General features: G+C 47.4%; 12 protein-coding genes across 12 annotated transcripts; 3 read left to right on the forward strand and 9 right to left on the reverse strand.

Moving 5' to 3' along the window:
- Positions 1-402: 402 nt before the first annotated feature.
- On the forward strand, positions 403-1,734 carry SUB2 (ATP-dependent RNA helicase SUB2; the record flags this gene model as incomplete). Its single annotated transcript, XM_037281275.1, has 1 exon — positions 403-1,734. The coding sequence occupies one exon, from the start codon at positions 403-405 to the stop codon at positions 1,732-1,734; it is 1,332 nt and encodes a 443-aa protein (XP_037137170.1).
- Positions 1,735-2,093: 359 nt separating this feature from the next.
- Positions 2,094-3,038, reverse strand: FDO1 (Fdo1p; the record flags this gene model as incomplete). Its single annotated transcript, XM_037281276.1, has 1 exon — positions 2,094-3,038. One exon carries the CDS (start codon positions 3,036-3,038, stop codon positions 2,094-2,096), a length of 945 nt encoding a protein of 314 aa, XP_037137171.1.
- Positions 3,039-3,513: 475 nt separating this feature from the next.
- Positions 3,514-4,162, reverse strand: RPS16B (40S ribosomal protein uS9; the record flags this gene model as incomplete). The annotated part of the gene is made up of 2 exons (XM_037281277.1): positions 3,514-3,921; positions 4,139-4,162. The coding sequence occupies 2 exons, from the start codon at positions 4,160-4,162 to the stop codon at positions 3,514-3,516; spliced, it is 432 nt and encodes a 143-aa protein (XP_037137172.1).
- Positions 4,163-4,890: 728 nt separating this feature from the next.
- Positions 4,891-5,678, forward strand: RPL13A (60S ribosomal protein eL13; the record flags this gene model as incomplete). The annotated part of the gene is made up of 2 exons (XM_037281278.1): positions 4,891-4,894; positions 5,086-5,678. 2 exons carry the CDS (start codon positions 4,891-4,893, stop codon positions 5,676-5,678), a joined length of 597 nt encoding a protein of 198 aa, XP_037137173.1.
- A 223-nt stretch (positions 5,679-5,901) lies between these two features.
- On the reverse strand, positions 5,902-6,222 carry RPP1A (ribosomal protein P1; the record flags this gene model as incomplete). Its single annotated transcript, XM_037281279.1, has 1 exon — positions 5,902-6,222. One exon carries the CDS (start codon positions 6,220-6,222, stop codon positions 5,902-5,904), a length of 321 nt encoding a protein of 106 aa, XP_037137174.1.
- A 326-nt stretch (positions 6,223-6,548) lies between these two features.
- SIP5 (Sip5p) lies at positions 6,549-7,982 on the reverse strand (the record flags this gene model as incomplete). Its single annotated transcript, XM_037281280.1, has 1 exon — positions 6,549-7,982. One exon carries the CDS (start codon positions 7,980-7,982, stop codon positions 6,549-6,551), a length of 1,434 nt encoding a protein of 477 aa, XP_037137175.1.
- Positions 7,983-8,169: 187 nt separating this feature from the next.
- HG536_0A03190 (uncharacterized protein) lies at positions 8,170-9,579 on the reverse strand (the record flags this gene model as incomplete). Its single annotated transcript, XM_037281281.1, has 1 exon — positions 8,170-9,579. The coding sequence occupies one exon, from the start codon at positions 9,577-9,579 to the stop codon at positions 8,170-8,172; it is 1,410 nt and encodes a 469-aa protein (XP_037137176.1).
- Positions 9,580-9,972: 393 nt separating this feature from the next.
- On the reverse strand, positions 9,973-11,793 carry THI3 (branched-chain-2-oxoacid decarboxylase THI3; the record flags this gene model as incomplete). The annotated part of the gene is made up of 1 exon (XM_037281282.1): positions 9,973-11,793. One exon carries the CDS (start codon positions 11,791-11,793, stop codon positions 9,973-9,975), a length of 1,821 nt encoding a protein of 606 aa, XP_037137177.1.
- A 339-nt stretch (positions 11,794-12,132) lies between these two features.
- Positions 12,133-13,245, reverse strand: HG536_0A03210 (GSK family serine/threonine-protein kinase; the record flags this gene model as incomplete). Its single annotated transcript, XM_037281283.1, has 1 exon — positions 12,133-13,245. One exon carries the CDS (start codon positions 13,243-13,245, stop codon positions 12,133-12,135), a length of 1,113 nt encoding a protein of 370 aa, XP_037137178.1.
- Positions 13,246-14,414: 1,169 nt separating this feature from the next.
- Positions 14,415-15,440, reverse strand: MDH3 (malate dehydrogenase MDH3; the record flags this gene model as incomplete). The annotated part of the gene is made up of 1 exon (XM_037281284.1): positions 14,415-15,440. One exon carries the CDS (start codon positions 15,438-15,440, stop codon positions 14,415-14,417), a length of 1,026 nt encoding a protein of 341 aa, XP_037137179.1.
- Positions 15,441-15,543: 103 nt separating this feature from the next.
- Positions 15,544-16,092, reverse strand: CIN4 (Arf family GTPase CIN4; the record flags this gene model as incomplete). The annotated part of the gene is made up of 1 exon (XM_037281285.1): positions 15,544-16,092. The coding sequence occupies one exon, from the start codon at positions 16,090-16,092 to the stop codon at positions 15,544-15,546; it is 549 nt and encodes a 182-aa protein (XP_037137180.1).
- A 124-nt stretch (positions 16,093-16,216) lies between these two features.
- Positions 16,217-17,839, forward strand: PSO2 (DNA cross-link repair protein PSO2; the record flags this gene model as incomplete). The annotated part of the gene is made up of 1 exon (XM_037281286.1): positions 16,217-17,839. The coding sequence occupies one exon, from the start codon at positions 16,217-16,219 to the stop codon at positions 17,837-17,839; it is 1,623 nt and encodes a 540-aa protein (XP_037137181.1).
- Between the last annotated feature and the right edge of the window lie 22 nt (positions 17,840-17,861).

Here is a 17,861-nt window from a genome sequence, read left to right on the forward strand (position 1 = left end):
CAATTGTCCCGGTAGGCTACCAAATCGCATCAATTGACTCTCTGATGAGTTTGCGATCGAGCACAGATGAATCCAGCAATTACAGGTCGCCATTGGAGCCTTTGGACAAATCTTAGGAGGCTTATCCTGGTTCAATGCCAAATCTCGATTCCAATTTATTTGGTATTATCTTTGAAATTTGCGACGTATGAAGTGATTCAGAGTCGCGCCGGTGGCGAGGTGAAATAATTCAATAAGTAAAGAAATAACACGACTATCGAAGAGTTGTTTGACTAGATTGCTGTTAAGTAAACCGATTTGGAAGATCTAAAGCACTTCGATAGCTTTTCAGAGCTTTTTTCCATCAATATCCCTGCATATTTGAGCTCAGTTGATTTTTAAGCAAGTGGTTTCGAATTGAAAATGTCGCATGAAGGGGAAGAGGATTTATTGGAATACTCTGACAATGAGCAAGAGATTCAGGTAGATGCCAAAGAGGCTGCTGACGCCGAAGTTGCTAACGAGGGGAATACTGAAGCTGCTGAAACCAATAATGCTGATAACGAGAAGAAGGGTTCCTATGTGGGTATCCACTCCACAGGTTTCAAGGATTTCTTGTTGAAGCCTGAGCTGTCAAGGGCTATTATTGACTGTGGTTTTGAGCATCCATCAGAAGTGCAGCAGCACACAATTCCTCAGTCCATTCACGGAACTGACGTCTTATGCCAGGCTAAGTCCGGTCTAGGTAAGACTGCTGTGTTCGTTTTATCGACCTTACAACAGTTGGATCCAGTTCCTGGCGAAGTCTCGGTGGTCGTCATCTGTAACGCAAGAGAATTGGCGTATCAAATTCGTAACGAGTACTTGAGATTCTCCAAGTATATGCCAGATGTCAAGACCGCCGTCTTTTATGGTGGTACTCCGATCGCAAAGGACGCTGAACTATTGAAGAATAAAGACACAGCTCCTCATATCGTGGTGGCTACTCCTGGTCGTTTGAAAGCCTTGGTTAGAGACAAGATGATCGATTTATCCCACGTCAAGAATTTTGTCATCGATGAGTGTGACAAGGTTTTGGAAGAGCTAGATATGAGAAGGGATGTCCAAGAAATTTTTAGGGCTACCCCTAGAGACAAGCAAGTGATGATGTTTTCTGCCACCCTTTCGCAGGAAATTAGACCAATTTGCAGACGTTTCTTACAGAACCCATTGGAGATCTTTGTCGACGATGAGGCTAAACTAACACTACATGGTTTGCAGCAGTATTATATCAAGCTGGAGGAGCGTGAGAAGAACCGTAAATTAGCTCAACTATTAGACGATCTGGAGTTCAACCAGGTTATCATCTTTGTGAAGTCGACTTCGAGAGCAAATGAACTAACCAAGCTGTTGAACGCTTCTAACTTCCCTGCCATCACTGTTCATGGACATATGAAACAAGAGGAACGTATTGCGCGTTACAAAGCTTTTAAAGACTTTGAGAAACGTATATGTGTCTCCACCGATGTCTTTGGTAGAGGTATTGATATTGAGCGTATCAATTTGGCTATCAACTATGATTTAACAACTGAGGCAGATCAATATTTGCACCGTGTCGGTAGAGCTGGTAGATTTGGTACCAAGGGTTTGGCTATCTCATTTGTGTCTTCGAAGGAAGACGAAGAAGTCTTGACTAAAATTCAGGAACGTTTCGATGTTAAGATTGCCGAATTCCCAGAGGAAGGTATCGACCCTTCGACCTATTTGAACAATTAGGTAGTTCCCCACAAGTTACCTCTGCGATAGTATGACTCCCAAAGCATGCTATTGCTTTGGTAAAAAGGATTTTGTATTATGTACGTAAATTTCAATAGAAACTTCTAGTTAAGTGATCGAACGATGCTATGGCTGATTATAACGTCCTTTCAAACTCATCTTATTCGCAAAATGTCACCTCGCAAGATTCACTTCAAAAGTTTGGTGCGCGGAGCTAAATGTTAAATTCAATTTCATCAAGAAATTGTAGATATAATTAATTACATACAAAAAACTGGGCAGTTTTTCCAGATTACGCCACATTTATCATCGTTTCATTGCACGTACTGTGGCCTGTCACCGTTGCTATACTAAACCGGTTAATTTTTTGCAATTGAGTAGGACGGCGGAGCAGCTCGATCACCAGAAACCTGGCTCGGAAGCCGCAGCTGATCATCAAATATCGGTGTATGCAAACCCTCAGAATCTGTTGTATTATCTGCCACCTGCAGGATGGTTTGATTACCGGAATCCTCATCCACTTCATCTTTCAATACTTGCGACGCTAAAAGTCCAAGCGTCTTCAGCATGTCAGACGTCTTGTACTTTGAGCTCGAACTCAAAGGTATGCTCGTAACAGATCTCCTGGTGGTAGAATCGGAAGTCTCACTAGCGGAGGTATCCAAAATTGCGCTATCGTTCAGAATCCTCGTGAGCTTATTGATTTGTCGATTTTTCTCCATAACACGAGACTTATATTTGGCCACCTTGCTCTCTTTAGCACGTAGCTTTTCTATAAGCTGCTCTTTTTCCAGAAGAAATTGGTATTTCATTCGCTCGAACTGCTGTTTTCTCAGATTCTCCTCCACAACATAGGAAGATTGTAAGTTATCGCTATTCGACTTGAGGAGCATATTTTTCAGTTTTAGCTGCTGAATTTGTCTCATAGAGTCATCCAATGCTCTCATGAGGGATGATATGGTTGTCATCACGGATTCTTCCGAAGATTTGGTGCCAATGTTCGCTTCCTCGTGGCCGCCTTCCATTGAGTCGCGTGGTGTACAGTTGATACCGTGTTTTGTCAGCGATTTCCCAGGCTCATCTAGATCTTCCATTAATGGCGAAAACCTTGTTTCTTCAATTGGGCTGTTGACCATTCCAGAGTTTAACGTGCGAAGAAGAGACCTAGCTCTGACAATGGCCAGATCCAATTCAGACAATTTTGTATCGCTGAAAGCCTTGTCATCGCTCATTACAGAAGATTGTCCAGTTGCAACGAGTTCTTTTGCCAACAGCTCATTATTACCGGTTATATTATCTGACATCTTCAGCCTGTAAATCCCTTCGATAGCTCTTATCACTAACGCGTCTGTCACAAACACACCGTGGATAAACTGATCAAATTAGCTACTCTCTTGGAGCTAAAATTGGCTTGTATCAGCTGCTCAACCCACCCAACGGATTAGCACTAAGATAAGAGCGATTGAATCACCAATTGACTGCCTTGACACCCTGTTTGTGTATATTTAAGCTTATCCTTGTTGTCGCGTTTGTTGTGTTTATGCTTGTTAGGCTACACCACGTGAACCCTTACGCGTCACAGTTTGAGAAGTTGGCGCAGCCTATAAACTGAAATATGCGCCAGTAATTGGGAATAATTAAGCTGGTTGACGAGAGCCAATTGATAACGTTCTACCCGTAAGATTAAATTATACAGTGTATGTAAGTAAAATGTTGTACAATGTAGTACAGCTGAGAAAACAAGAGCCGCGATAGAATGCTTTGGCGATCTCTGTCCTCTTAACGGTAAGACTTTTGGAATCTAGAACGAGCACCCTTACCACCGAATTTCTTTGGCTCAGGTCTTCTAGCATCAGCGATCAACAAGGTTCTGTCGTAGGAAGTGAAGGCCTTCTTCAATTCGTTCTTGGATTGCTCATCGACGTATTTTTGGTGGTAGGCGACCAAACCCTTGGCAATGGCCTGTCTGATGGCGTAGACTTGGGAAACATGACCACCACCGGTAACTCTAACTCTGATATCGATGTTGGCGAACTTGTCCAAACCAACCAAGACCAATGGTTCGTAAACCTTGAATCTCAAGATTTCTGGTTCCACCAAGGTGATTGGAGAACCGTTGACCTTGATCAAACCCTTACCGGCCTTGACGTGGGCAACAGCGGTAGCAGACTTCTTCTTACCGAAAGTCTATACGCATGGTTAGTAATCTATCCTTGTCAAACGGCATTGCGAGTGGAAACGGTGACAATATCATCCAAACAATATATTTTACGGCATCCGTTGCCCTTTCCAATACGGACAACTCAAAGTAATGTCAATAGTGGTCGTATTTTTCAACCGTCAAAGTTTCATCGTCGTTGGTCATTTCTCCACTCCTGCTGAGCTTTCTCATCTTCGAACATACTTGGACACTTGGGACAGCAGACATCTTGCGTTTGTTCTCTTGATTATGTGCAACTACTTGTACCTAACCACCTTTTCCAAATATAATGCGATTCTACCACTTCTTCAGTGCGTATCATCTGCCGCATCGACAAGTGGACCTGACCCCGTAGCTTCATCCTCCTTCCACCAGCAGACGGCCCACGGCATGTTGGACAGAGATCCTGCGAGGCTACAGGCAGAACCGTTCCATCGACAGGCCGTCTGCTGGGGTATCAATGAACTGAGCTGGACGGAGCTCCCTGGAAGGCCAGGCCGACGGCAGCGGTGGAAGCAAAAATTTTTTACCAACGCGAGATTGTTTGGTTCTCTTGGATGTACGGATTGAACAATTAGACAGTCCCACTTTTGCTTTTGACTGTCGGAGCCTGGATGCACCACTACACCACGGACAAGCATCCGTACATTATATAATCTCGCAGTCCATGAAAATATCCTGCTCAGGTGCGCGTGTGGGCTGAAGTCTCATGACGCTTTGGAAGGAATTCGGCGGTGCTAGCGGGAGGACCATTCGCGCCGTGGGCTCACGCTGGGCTGAGGTCATTGTGCTGCTAGGCAGCAGCTGTGGACAGAGGTTGGCAGACGCTTCAGGCAGCTTGCCGACTTTCCGGCATGACGAGTGTCCCGTAGGTAGAATTCCAAAGTTGTATATACTTGATGGTCAATCTGATATTGGTGAGTTTGCAAGTAAGGTAAAGCAGGAATCAAGCAACAATGGGTATGTGAAAGTTGATATAAACGTGTGTTGAGGCCATGGTTTTATGAGATGAAGGCAAAGACATGTACAATAGTCTGGAATGATGAACAATCCGTGCCATAGACGGATCTGGAGCGGAAATGCACAAGAAGATTGCCTAACGAACCACGGTTGTTTCCTATAGAGATTGATTTACTAACCATTCGTCACAGCTATCTCCAAGAACTTACCAATTTTGAAGAACCACTTCAGAAAGCACTGGCAAGAACGTGTCAAGGTTCACTTCGACCAAGCTGGTAAGAAGGTTTCTAGACGTAACGCCAGAGCTTCCAAGGCTGCCAAGATTGCTCCAAGACCTTTGGATCTATTGAGACCTGTTGTCAGAGCTCCAACTGTCAAGTACAACAGAAAGGTCAGAGCTGGCAGAGGTTTCACTTTGGCTGAAGTTAAGGCTGCTGGTCTAACTGCCGCCTACGCCAGAACCATTGGTATTGCTGTCGACCACAGACGTCAAAACAGAAACCAAGAGATCTTCGACGCCAACGTCCAAAGATTGAAGGAATACCAATCCAAGATCATTGTCTTCCCAAGAAACGGTAAGGCTGAAGCTGAGCAAGTTCTATCTACTGCTGCTGCTTTCCCAATTACCCAACCAGCTACCGACGTTGAAACCAGAGCTGTTGAAGACAACGGTGAATCCGCTTTCAGAACTTTGAGATTGGCCAGATCCGACAAGAAGTTCAAGGGTATTAGAGAAAAGAGAGCCAGAGAGAAGGCTGAAGCTGAAGCTGAAAAGAAGAAATAGACTCCATAACCGTGCCTTCATCTAGTTTACATCTTCTGGTATGTTTTATGTACATTGTATAATGGGAAGCCATCACTTAATATAACATCTCTTTACCGTTATCGATCGTCATCTCTCACCGCTTTTTAAGCTAGATATCGATGATCCTCATTGCATTGATCGATTCGAAGAATTAGATTTTGATTAAAAGTGCCTAAGTATACTATAACTTTATAAAACCACCCTAATCGAACAAACCGAAACCCATGTCGTCATCGGATTCCTCCTTGGCTTCTTCTTCCTTCTCCTCTTCAGCTTCACCGGCAGCCTCACCAGAAGCGGCGCCAGCAGCAGCAACACCTGCTGGAGCAGCACCAGCGCTGAAGTTGACCAACATGTCCTTCAAGTTCTTGCCTTCCAAGGCCTTGGTGAAGATGTCAGCCCAGATACCTTCAACTGGGATGTTGGCAGCCTCAGTCAAAGTCAACAACTTGTCAGAAGTGATTTCGACTTCAGCGTCAGCCAAGATCAAAGCAGCGTAGGACAAAGCAGATTCAGTAGACATTTCTTCTTTCAATCAGTAAAGATAATCAGTTTAAGCTTCTTTGATAATACAAAAAGCAGACTATTCCTTTAATGACTTTGTATATGAAAGAACAACGATCGCAAGAGTGAAATTTCATCTCAAGCTCTTTTCAACCGGCGATGGCGGTGGAAAATTTCAAAAGTTGCGTGGTCACTTTGAACGTCATTTAGAGTTCGTGCTTAATGATCTCTGACAACCATAATACCGATCTAACATAGCTCGTTCATAACACTACATGGTTACATAATAGTCGTATCTCATTTCTCTTGGGACTTGATGGCTAGTACATCATCGCTGTATCAGACCTATGCCTTGCTTTTCTCGTTTTGATCCGCGATACTGAGTCTGATGGCTCTCTCAAGCATCTCTTCTTCGAGATCGTGGATGTCTCTCCAGTCGGAAGATTGCGTCCTGCCATTGGAGTTGTCTGCCGCGGAAGCTCGTCTGGAGGGGTGATCTGGATCGATTAGTCTGTGGCTCACATGGATGGCGGTAGCGTTCGCCGATCTCTTTGCCAATCGCGCTCTCTCTTTGTCAAGCTTCATTTTCCAGTCAGGGCGAATCATATCCGAGGCGACAACAAGCGGCTTGTGCTTGGGACCGTTTCCTGCTGCCCGCTGCTCGACGTTGCTGTCTTCTAATTGCTCGGGCAGTGTGTATGTTGAGGGCTCTGAGCCACCGATTCCGACTTTCCTGTCCTCCCTGGGCCTGTATATGACTCCGAAGTTGGGTGTTGCACAGTAGGCACAATTCGCTGCCTCCGACGTCAACAAATTTGGATCCTTCTCCTCATCATGGGTAACAGGCTGTGCAGGGTCTACTTCATCGTGGGGAAAATGGGGTTCGGCTCTCTTTATCTGAACAAAACACTCTGTGCAAATCGGCTGTTGACAACAACTTGAGTAGTTCAAAGGCTCAGGGTAGTAAAGAAAACAAATGGGGCACTCTATCCCCTTCTTGTATAAGGAATATTTCAAGTCATCACTGGGAAGCATTGCTTTATCTTTAGCCTTAGAGTTGGTTTTCCTTGCTTCGATTTTCTGCTCCAAGAACGCTTCATTCTCTACCTCTTGCCAGATTATCCGTTTCCTGTACAATCTCGCCTTGAATATCTTAGAACGCATCCGACGTTGCTCTCTCTTCGACAGCGTCTTGTCAATCAGTCCGTCAAAGTTTTGTTTCCTTAGGTTTCCCACAGGTATATCTTCGTACTTCTCCAGGTTCTCATCAAACGCAGCATGCAGCGGCAACCCATCAACAATCTTGATAAGCTCCTCCCTTGTCCACGATTCGTTGAAGTCCTGCAGGGGCAGGTAAAATGGCGCAAGCTGTCTATCAATAATTAGCGTCTTAACCACATCGGCATCGTAGTCGAGTTTTTCGAATCCATAACAGCCGTATGGAGCCAAAAATCCGCCATCCACTGTCTGTTCAAATTTCGTCACCAATTGTCTGGCATGACTCTCCTTAGTCTCTTCTCTTTCTCGGGTTGACCTCCTTTTCTCTGACTGTCCAGCTTCGGAGCCGGCTCTTGAGCCCCCACCGGGACCCAGAATGCTTCCGACTAAGGAAGTACCACGCCGGGTTCTTGCACTGTTGTATTCTGCGTTCGAAAACGTTATTCTGCCACCTGCTCCAGTGCTTGAACTGCTCACTGCTTTGCCGGAACCGCCTCTAGAGTTCGCTGTTGCATCATTGCCATAACTTCCATCGCCAAGTTTGGCTGGAGCATTACCCATGACTGTTTATTGAGTCGGTATCGCCCTTCGCAACGCTGTAAACCGTGAAAGTCGCCAGTATTTAAACCTTAAACTTGTGCCCCTTTTATAGCCAAGCTGCTTAACTTCGCCTAGTGACTGATAATTCGTGATCTTCGGAGTTTATATGAAAATTATTGAAGACAAGCTATAAAAGCGAAACAATATACTAAGCTTTTGATTGTAGTTTTTGAGCTAATGCCTGCACTGCTTTGGTCAATCTTTGAACGAGGACTTCCACGTCATCTTTTGTAATGATGAAGGAGGGTCCCAGTAGACAAATGTCCCAGGTGCCTCCGTAGTTGTCGGCACCGCTCAAACCCATGACATTGACTCCGTGTTCCAGGGCGATGTCCGCGAAACATGGACCCACCTTCATCTCGGGAGGGAATGGCTGCTTGGTACTCTTGTTCTTGACGAATTCGATGGTCCAGAACCCACCAAGCCCTCTGACATCACCGACGAAGTTGTCCGGCTCGTCGAGGAGTGCCTCTTGCAGTTTCTTCCCAAGCAAGTTACCATTCTCGAAGACGTTCTTGGTTAGGCCGTTTTGCAGGATTTTCTTTTGGATTCCCAACGCAGTGGCACAATTGAATGCGTGTGAATGGTATGTTTGGGCTCCAAGGATTAGGCCCGTACCTTCAACGTAGGCACCGAGGATCTTAGGGCTTATCAAGACACCCGCAATTGTGACATACCCCGAGCCTAGGGTCTTGCCCACGGTTTGAATGTCCGGAGCATCCTCTGGTGCCAGGAAATTTTCCCAGCAGTTCAGTTTCCCGTTAGGATTGGCTCTTCCTGTTCCGCACATAACTTCGTCCAGCATGAAAACCAGATCGTACTTGTTACAGATATCGCGAAGCCCTTTCAAATAGCCCTTTGGAGGCACTGGAGTGCCAATAGAGCTTCCCGGTAGCGTCTCTACGCACACTGCTGAGACAGTTTCCGGATCGTTGTCGAGAATGATGTTTTCGAGGGCATCAAGCAGTCTCTGCGTGTACTCCTCTTCGGTTTCGCCTTCTTTCATGTCTCTATATGGCCAGCAACGAGGCATCTTGATACACACGTCCTCCTGGTTGATCATCATATCCTTGAAGGCGGCTCCACGAGGTGTATTACCGATTGAAATTGCCCCGAGAGTGAAACCGTGGTACGAGCATTCCCTCGAGATAATCTTGATCTTTCTAGGCTTCTTACGTTCGATCTGATACTGTCTAATGATCTTCAACGCATTTTCAGTTGACTCGGACCCTGAACATGTCCAGAGAGCAGAGGCAAAAACTCCCGGAGCAGAGTGGTCGATGTAGAATTTGGCCAATTTTTCGGCCTCTTCGTTGGCTATCAAACCGGGATAACTGTAAGTATGCTTTGTCAGAGCATCGCTCATGATGCCAGCAATATCTGGGTCGCCCCATCCCAGAGAGGCCACTGCAGCACCACTAATGGCATCGAATACATGCTTGTATTCCTTACCGTTCTTCTCAATGGTCATATAAACTCCCTGCCCCTCCTTAGCATAGGCCTTTTGCTTCCCAACGTAGCCCTGGAATACGTGTGATGAACCAGACTCTACTGTCATATCTCTTACAGCTTATCGTTAAGGGCTTTCTTCTCAGTATGCCTCAGGTTCAATACCCCTATCAGTTGAAAGTAATTATCCCACATCATGGCAATCCAAAGCTCCGCCTTTTATGTTTCACGACCCTTATTGATAACTGTGTCACAGTGAATATCAATGGCCTCGCTTATCGCTTGCCGCGCCAGCGATAAGAGGCTCGCTGCTCAATTCCCTAGCAACGGGCCATACCGACGATGAAGAAGCTAAATAGCGATTACTCAATTCCAAAAACCGTAATACGTAATGATGTTGCCGGCGTTGGGTTTCCTTGGGTCCCGCTGTCCGGAATTTGATGTACTGACTCTAATTACGAGAGAGGCGTCCTATGAAAATATAGTAATGCAAATATGATGTTTAGTCGGTAGGCGTCAAATCGTCGCTACGGATCCTTTTCAGGCTACTTTCGGGGCTGGGCGTATATGCGTCGGTCTCTTCGCCCGCCCTCTTTTTACTTTCCTGCTCTGTCAGCCATCTGTCCATCAAGGCTTGAGGAACGTCCATTGGTGGCAGCATTATTTCGAGCATTCGTATCTTGTCATTGCGAGCAAAATGCGGATCCTGAACCATCTCCAGAAAGTCGCCGACCGTGACAATCTTTCTCGCCTCGTAGGATCTGGCACCGAAAGTGGCTAGAAGGCGTAGGTAGTCCCATGTCTGAATGTCGTAGTAGCTTGCATTGGATCTATGGTGTAGAAACCTATCGACAGAGTAACCTTGGTTGTTCATGATGAAAATGTAGGGCTTCAGCCCCCATCGGACCATGGTTGAGACCTCCTGCACGGTCAGCTGTAATGCACCATCACCGACGAACAGTATGACCCTTCGCGAAACAGGAGATAAACTGTCTTTCGCCATTTCATCCACTGCGAAACATGCCCCCAAACACGCTCCAACAGTATAACCGACCGATCCCCACAATGCTTGGGATATGCCGCGGGAGTCGTATGGGAAGTGGGTCTGGTTGATGCCGAAGGCAGAAGTACCGGTCTCAGTGATGATAATGTCGCCCTGTTGGAACCAATTGGACATCTGGTTCCATATCCACTCGTGCCTCAGCGTATGTCGGCTGGGCAATTGGCTTTTCGGTATTATCATTGGAGGGGCAGGCTGGCACTTGTACTTGATCTTCGATTCGTCCAGCTTACGCAACAAAGCTTCCAGTAAAGACTTGATGTGAAGATCCGGATATATCGCATGCTTGAACTTGACGGAGGTTGGGAACAGCAGGGCACATTCTTTGGTCTTGTAGCCGAAATGGAACGAGCTGGTGCTGAAATCTGCCAACATACATCCCACGACGAGTACAAAATCTGCAAAATTCACCACTTCCCGTACTTCTGGCGGAGAGATAGAACCCATAAAGACGCCGCCAAAGTTCGGGAGACTTTCATCAATGGCACCTTTTCCCATTGGTGTAGTGTATACCGGGAACCTTGTCCTCGTGCTGAGCTCAGTCGTCTCTGCAACCACATGGTGCCTTATGACGCATGCATCCGAAATGATCACTGGATTCTTAGCCTTATACATATGCTGCAGAATCTGGTTAACGACCTCTTCCTCGATATGCTTGTCGTTTGGGGGTAACTTAAGGTTCAACGGCTTGTCCAGTTTCGCCGAGCTAACCATCGTCTCTATCAGATTTATAGGTATGCCCAAATATACCGGTTTTTGTAAAATCCAAGCTCTTGTAATGCAATCATCGACTTCCTCAGCACAAAGGTCCTGGTCTGCCATCAGAGTTGAGTAGCAAGCCACCTCGCTGGCTATTCGATAGAAAACTTTATAGTCTCCGTTCCCCAAGGTATGGTTCAAAAGTAATTGTTTTGTCTGAGCACTCGTTGGAGGCATACCAACCACATGCAAGAGTCCCACATGTTCAGCAAACGATCCCGCCACGCCGTTGATCGCGCTGAGTTCGCCAACCCCGAAAGTGGTTATCATGCAGGCGATTCCCTTCAATCGAGCGTAGCCATCGGCTGCATAGGCAGCGTTTAGCTCATTGGTGTTACCTGCCCAACGCAATCCGGGCACTTTAGCTAATTTGTCCAACAATTGTGTGTTGAAAGCGCCCGGCAATCCAAAGATAGTCTCACTGTGCAACTGTTTAAACCTGTGGAAGAGAAATTCACCAAGAGTGATGTCGTGAGGCAGTTCATTCGATCGCGTATAGTTCATTGCCGAAAGCTCATCGACCTCACTTTAGGGCTTTCAGTATTGTCTCTCTGTTGCCTATCATTGTTCACTTTTTTTTCTTCACTAGGGCCGACAATATCTTGTCAAAGATGGTATTATGTTGGCTCTTCGAACCCACCGCACAACTCGATGATTCCACCGTTAATCATAGACCAGTCTTGACTGGCTCGAATTTACGTGGATTATTAAAAGATGCATACACATACCGGATACAATGCTGTATAGAAGGTAATCTTGAGTTCGTGAAAAGGTGGTCGTTTCATCGTTAGGATCAATCTGAAGAAAGAGACAAAGGAAACAGAAAAGCAGGGCAAGTCGCTATCATATTATACTTGGCATCAATTTTAATTTTACAGCAGCTAATTGATCTTCAGTCAGATGACCCAACTCTGTCTCGTAGTCGAACGCTAGCAGCTTTAAATTATCGACGACTTGCTTTAGGTCGTCTGTAGCAAACCTCAATTCGTCAAAATACGGGGCGCATAAACATTGCAAGGAGTTGAAACGTTCCAGCGGGTCGTATTTCAGCATGTTGATCAGAAATTCAACCGTCGCATCATCCTCTTTCTTGAACACTTTGTACAACGGGATCGGCTTTATCTGTGGGAACTTATGTTCCATATAATTGGGGTTCATAGCACAAATTTCTTGTTTCGAAGGAGTCCCTAGGATCTTGATTATTTCCACCAGTTGGTCGATACCGCTCTCGCCGGGGAACATGGGCTGACCCAACAAGAGCTCGGCCATGACACAACCGCTTGACCAGATATCGATCTGATTTGAATAGTTGGTAGCCCCAAAGATCAGCTCGGGAGCCCTATAGTAACGAGAACAAATGTACGAAACGTTTGGCTCCGTAGGTTTCAATTGTTTGGCACTGCCGAAATCACACAGTTTCAATTCCCATGTTTGCGGATCCACCAGCAAATTCTGCGGTTTGATGTCCCTGTGACAAACGTTTGCATGATGGTGTAAATAATTCAATGCCTTGAACAGTTGGTACATGTAGCATTTGATCTCCAATCGCGGCATAATACTAGTCAAATGAACAAAATGACGCAGCCTCTGATACAACGATTGCGGCATGTAATCGAGAATCAAATTTAGATACACTTCGCCATGCGGATCCTTCTCGTAAAAATAATATTTCAAATCTATCACATTCGGATGTTGCAACAACTTCATAATCTCCAGCTCTCTATTTTTGAATCTCCTATCCTGCAGCACCTTCTTGATCGCAACCATCTCGCCCGACTGCTGGATCGTAGTGGTGAATACCACCCCAAACGATCCGCGACCCACCACTTCTGTGGTAGGATACGAAATCTCAATCGGTTGTTCCTGCTGGCCCTGTCCGCCGTTCCCACCACTGGCATGTCCCCAATATACCTGTTTATGCACTATCTCTTCGTTAGTAATCTCTTGAACGTTCATCTTCTATGGCAGGTTGCTTTGGAGAGCCTGGAAACGCGAGCCTGCAAACAAACCACCGCACTATCAAAGGACGTAGTAACACAACAATCCCAGCACCAATGGGTCTTTACAACTAAATCAAGAAGGAGTTTTACCACAAAAAAAAAAACCCAAAATCAAATCGAAACTTGAACGTATCGAAAAGCAACTACCTGTGTAATGCACAATTGGCGGGATTGTATGCGTCACCTTCGTGTTTAAAGCCCCGGAATATACGTCTTCTTCAATTCTGCTTGCTTGTCTCCTCTGAATTACACGGCGAGCCACCTCTACCTTGCTGGGCCGTGGTTCACACCCCCCGAAACCACTGCGAGAACCTGGAACCCGTTTCCGTCCGGACATCCGGGGCGCTGGGCGATCCCTCGAGTGTCTCGGACAATCCCCTGCTGGACCGGACACTCGCGGCCGCCCGGCTAAACCACAAAAACGAGAAAGATGAAAGCGCTTAGCGCGGTTAATACATACCTGTTTGTTCCTGGGAGTGCTTGAAATGAAGTTCGTCTAACTGAATCATCTTCTGGACCCTGTCCTCGTTGAGTCTCTTGGAGACGTGTTTCCCGATTCTCTTTGTCTTTTCCTCCTTGTTCTTGTTCTGGTTCTTGTCCTCGATGTGTTCCACCGCCGGCTTCGCGGCCGCGGCCAGCTCGGGCGCTACTAGCTTGAGACGGATTCTATCCTGGATTTTTTTCACGTACTCTTCGCTGTTGTTGGGCGCGCCCAAATCCACTTTATAGGTAGTTCTCTTGACAGGGTTTTGCTCTTGCTTTGTTCCTTTGTGTCTCGCGGTCCAGCCGGCCTTGTGATGGAAAGGCTGGATAAGGGAGAGTTTCTTCAAGACGGTACTCATGTTTTGGTTTATTTTGTTGGGTTGCGGGGTGTGTACCGCCGTACTATGGTCGCGCTGTTGTTTATATAAGTCTATTACAGGTGTAGGGAAGTTCTTTGACGTTATTGCATCGCTGCAAGTTCTTGAGGGTCTGCTGAGATGCGGGGGCGGGGAAATGGAGAAAAAGCCAAGAAATTGTGCAGCCGGCCCCTCGGCGCGCGCCGCGGGGGTGTACGCAGTTCAGGGTGTTAGAGACACTATACAGGATGTATGCGATCGGATTGAACCGAGGCGGGTAGTGCATTTATAGCTTGGCGTTGCCGTTAACGAACTTCTTGCCCTTGTCTATGTTACTACCGAGCTCTTTGACCGCGCGTTCGACCAGCTTCCTCTCCTGTGGGGAAAGGGAGTCGAGGATTGTGTCGTCCACGCTGGTGACGCGGCCGTCGAGCAAGTTGGCGGGCAAGGAGAAATACTCCAGAGAGCTGGATAGCTTTGCCTGGGCCTTGACGCCGTTGGCGATCCCGGGTAAGTAGACGTAGGTGGGGATCGGTGGGGTGTTCTCGCGATGGATACTCTTGAGGACCTGTTCGGCAAATCTGTAGCCGGCGAGGGCCATCGATAGCGTCGCAGAGCCCGCGCCGTCCTTGGCCTTGACGACTTCGTCGCCGCCAAACTGCACGCGCTGCACGAACTCGTCGTACGAAGAGGCCAGGGTGCTGATTAGCGGCTTTTTCTTCAGGACTGGGACAATAGTGTTGCCGGAGTGGCCACCGATCACAGTGACGTCCTTGTACATCTTGGTCTTGTCGAACTGCTTGGAGAGGCTGTTTTTCTTCTGAGCGATCAGGTAGTCCGCGAGGAACGTCTCGGCGCGCACCACGTCCAGGGTGGTGACGCCCATCACGTTGCCAGGGTAGAACTTACCCATAGCCTTCAACGTCTCGACGGCAATGGGCACGGTGCTGTTCACGGGGTTCGAGATGATCAGGATACGCGCGTCGGGGCAATGCTGCCCGATCGCAGTCACGATGCCCTTCACTATGCCTGCATTGATCTTGAACAGGTCGTCACGTGTCATCCCTGGCTTCCGGGGTACCCCTGCAGGAATTAAAACCACATGGGCACCACGCAACGCTTCAGCTATCTGGTCCTTGTCGAAGCCTTTGCACACGGCGTTGGTGCTGATGTGAGAGAGGTCCTTGGCCACTCCCTGAGCCAATCTCACATCGTAGAGCGCCAGCTCCGACACGAGAGGGTTCAACTTTAACAACAAGGAGAGCGGCTGTCCAATGCCCCCCGAGGCTCCCACTACTGCAACTTTCACCATCTTCCTATCCGATCAGTTGTTCCTGCTATCGCTCGATACAGCTACCGCGACTCAGGCAGCGGATCCTTCCATGCTTATATACTGCGGCACAGCAGGCTCTCCATTAATCCGCACACATTGCGTACGAAAGCTCTTCCATGCCCTGTCCGGTAACCCCGCTGCACCGGACAAAAACCGCCCCGGCCCCGGCGACATCAGATAGATCATCTTGGACGGATGCAACGCATGTCGTTAATGACGATCCTGACAGAAGATCAATCTTATTCAAAGCGACTATCAGCTTCAAGTCATGGCCTGGACGCCCCCGGTCTCTCTGGAGAAATGAGAACAGCTCACGAGCAGACTCATCAAACCTTAACGGCTGGCTTACATCGATGCACCAGACTAAAACATCCGTCTTGTCATAGTAGTTGTCCCAGAAGGGTCGCAAAGTGGTTTGCCCTCCTATGTCCCATAACGACACAAGACGATCTTGAATATGCGCTGTGTGGATTTGGAAGCCCACGGTCGGGGTGATCTCGGTTGATCTCTGATCCTTCGGGAGCAGGCGATTGACAATCGTGGACTTGCCGGAATTATCAAGACCGAGAATCAAACACCGAATCTCGTTGTCTTTCAACTTCTGCTTCTTGATTATAGTGAGTAGACCCATTTGTTGTCTCTTCTGCTAGTGACGCTTTGAATTGGCTCTTAATTGAAGTATTGGCAGCTTTAACCTAATATAAAAAAAAGCTTGCTTATAGTGTGGCTCGAAGTAAGAAACCGGATGGGAGTAGATGTCCAGGAGGTCTATTGTACAGGTTAGCAGTTCAGATGTACGTAGGAGACGCTCTGGTGTTGTGAAATCGACCAAGAAGCAGAGGAAATTATCCGAGTTCGACATACCGACAGCATCGTCGCTGCAGGTACGACAAAGATCCTTCGAGGAGGTCATTGTCCGGAATAATCAAGATGATCCCATAATAATAGAGGAGGAGGAAGAGGAGGAAGTCGTGGCGATCAAGGAGATAAAGTGCCCAATTTGTCAAATTGATATAACTAATTTCGAAATCTACCAGAAGGAGGCTCACGCGGAATCGTGCCTTGAGAAGTCGACAGAAGCCGCTAGCAAGCGGTCGCTGACCGCTAGCGCGGTGAGTAGGCCCAAACTGCCCGAGATCAAAATTCTGAGCTTTGTGAACGGACACAAGGTTGTGGTAGACGGGTTCAATTTTGAGCGAGACCCGGTAATCTCACAATACTTCCTCTCCCACTTCCATTCGGATCATTACATGGGTCTACGCAAGTCCTGGGACCATGGGACGATCTACGCGTCGCAGATCACGGTGGATCTTATGATAAACAAGTTCAATATCAACCGAGACCTAGTCCGGGCGCTACCGATGAACCAAGAAACGTGGATCTGGGCCAACATATCGGTCATACCGCTAGACGCCAACCATTGCCCAGGCGCCACAGTGTTCCTGTTTCAAGAGTGGGATGACAGACGACGAAACGTGGTAAAACAGATCCTGCACACGGGCGATTTCAGAAGCAATCCGCAGCTAATTTCCAGGCTTAACAGTATCTGCCCGACAGCGCTAGACCAAGTGTATCTCGACACGACCTACCTGATACCGGGGTTCCACTTCCCGAGCCAGGACTCTGTGCTAAGCGTCACCTCCCGCTTCGCGTCTCAACTGGCGGAAAAAGGCATACGACAGTTCTTCAACGACTCACAGCAAAGCATCTTTAGGTTTATCGCCCGATCCACCGCCAGTAGAACCCTCTACAACTGTCTGTTCCTGGTCGGCACCTACACCATCGGCAAGGAGAAGCTGGCGATCGCCATCGCGGAGGCGCTTAATACCAAGATCTTCGTCTCCAAGAAATCCTCAAGACACAAGATCATTTCCCAGTACCTTTCCTACTTCCCGGAAGGCCTGATAACCCACGAGGTCGAGCAGTCCTGTGTCCATTTGGTGCCCCTCTCGACTCTGAGATCAAAAGAATCGATTGACCTCTATTTCAAAGAACATTCCAAAATCTACCAAGATGTCGTCGGTTTCATACCGACAGGCTGGACATTCACAAACAAATTCGCCAAACCGCCCGACCTGCCCACTCAAGAGTCCAGAATCCAGTACTGCGAACAATTGCTGCAAGACCACCAAAACAACACCCTCGACCTGCGCTTCATTTTAAAACAGTACAAGAAACACAACAGATACCAGATCTTTAATGTGCCCTACTCGGAACACAGCAGCTTCAAGGACTTGGCTCTGTTCGGCACCCAGGTGCACTCTAAGGAGATTCTTGCTACGGTCAACTTACACAGCCTAGAGCGGATCAAGGACATGCATCAATGGTTCAAAACCTGGCAAGCTATGCAGAACAGAAGATGTTACGGCCGTCGATAGGATTAAACATCTCCGTTGTTGC

Source organism: Torulaspora globosa, chromosome 1, assembly GCF_014133895.1.
Source record: "Torulaspora globosa chromosome 1, complete sequence".
NCBI classification, from domain to species: domain Eukaryota; kingdom Fungi; phylum Ascomycota; class Saccharomycetes; order Saccharomycetales; family Saccharomycetaceae; genus Torulaspora; species Torulaspora globosa.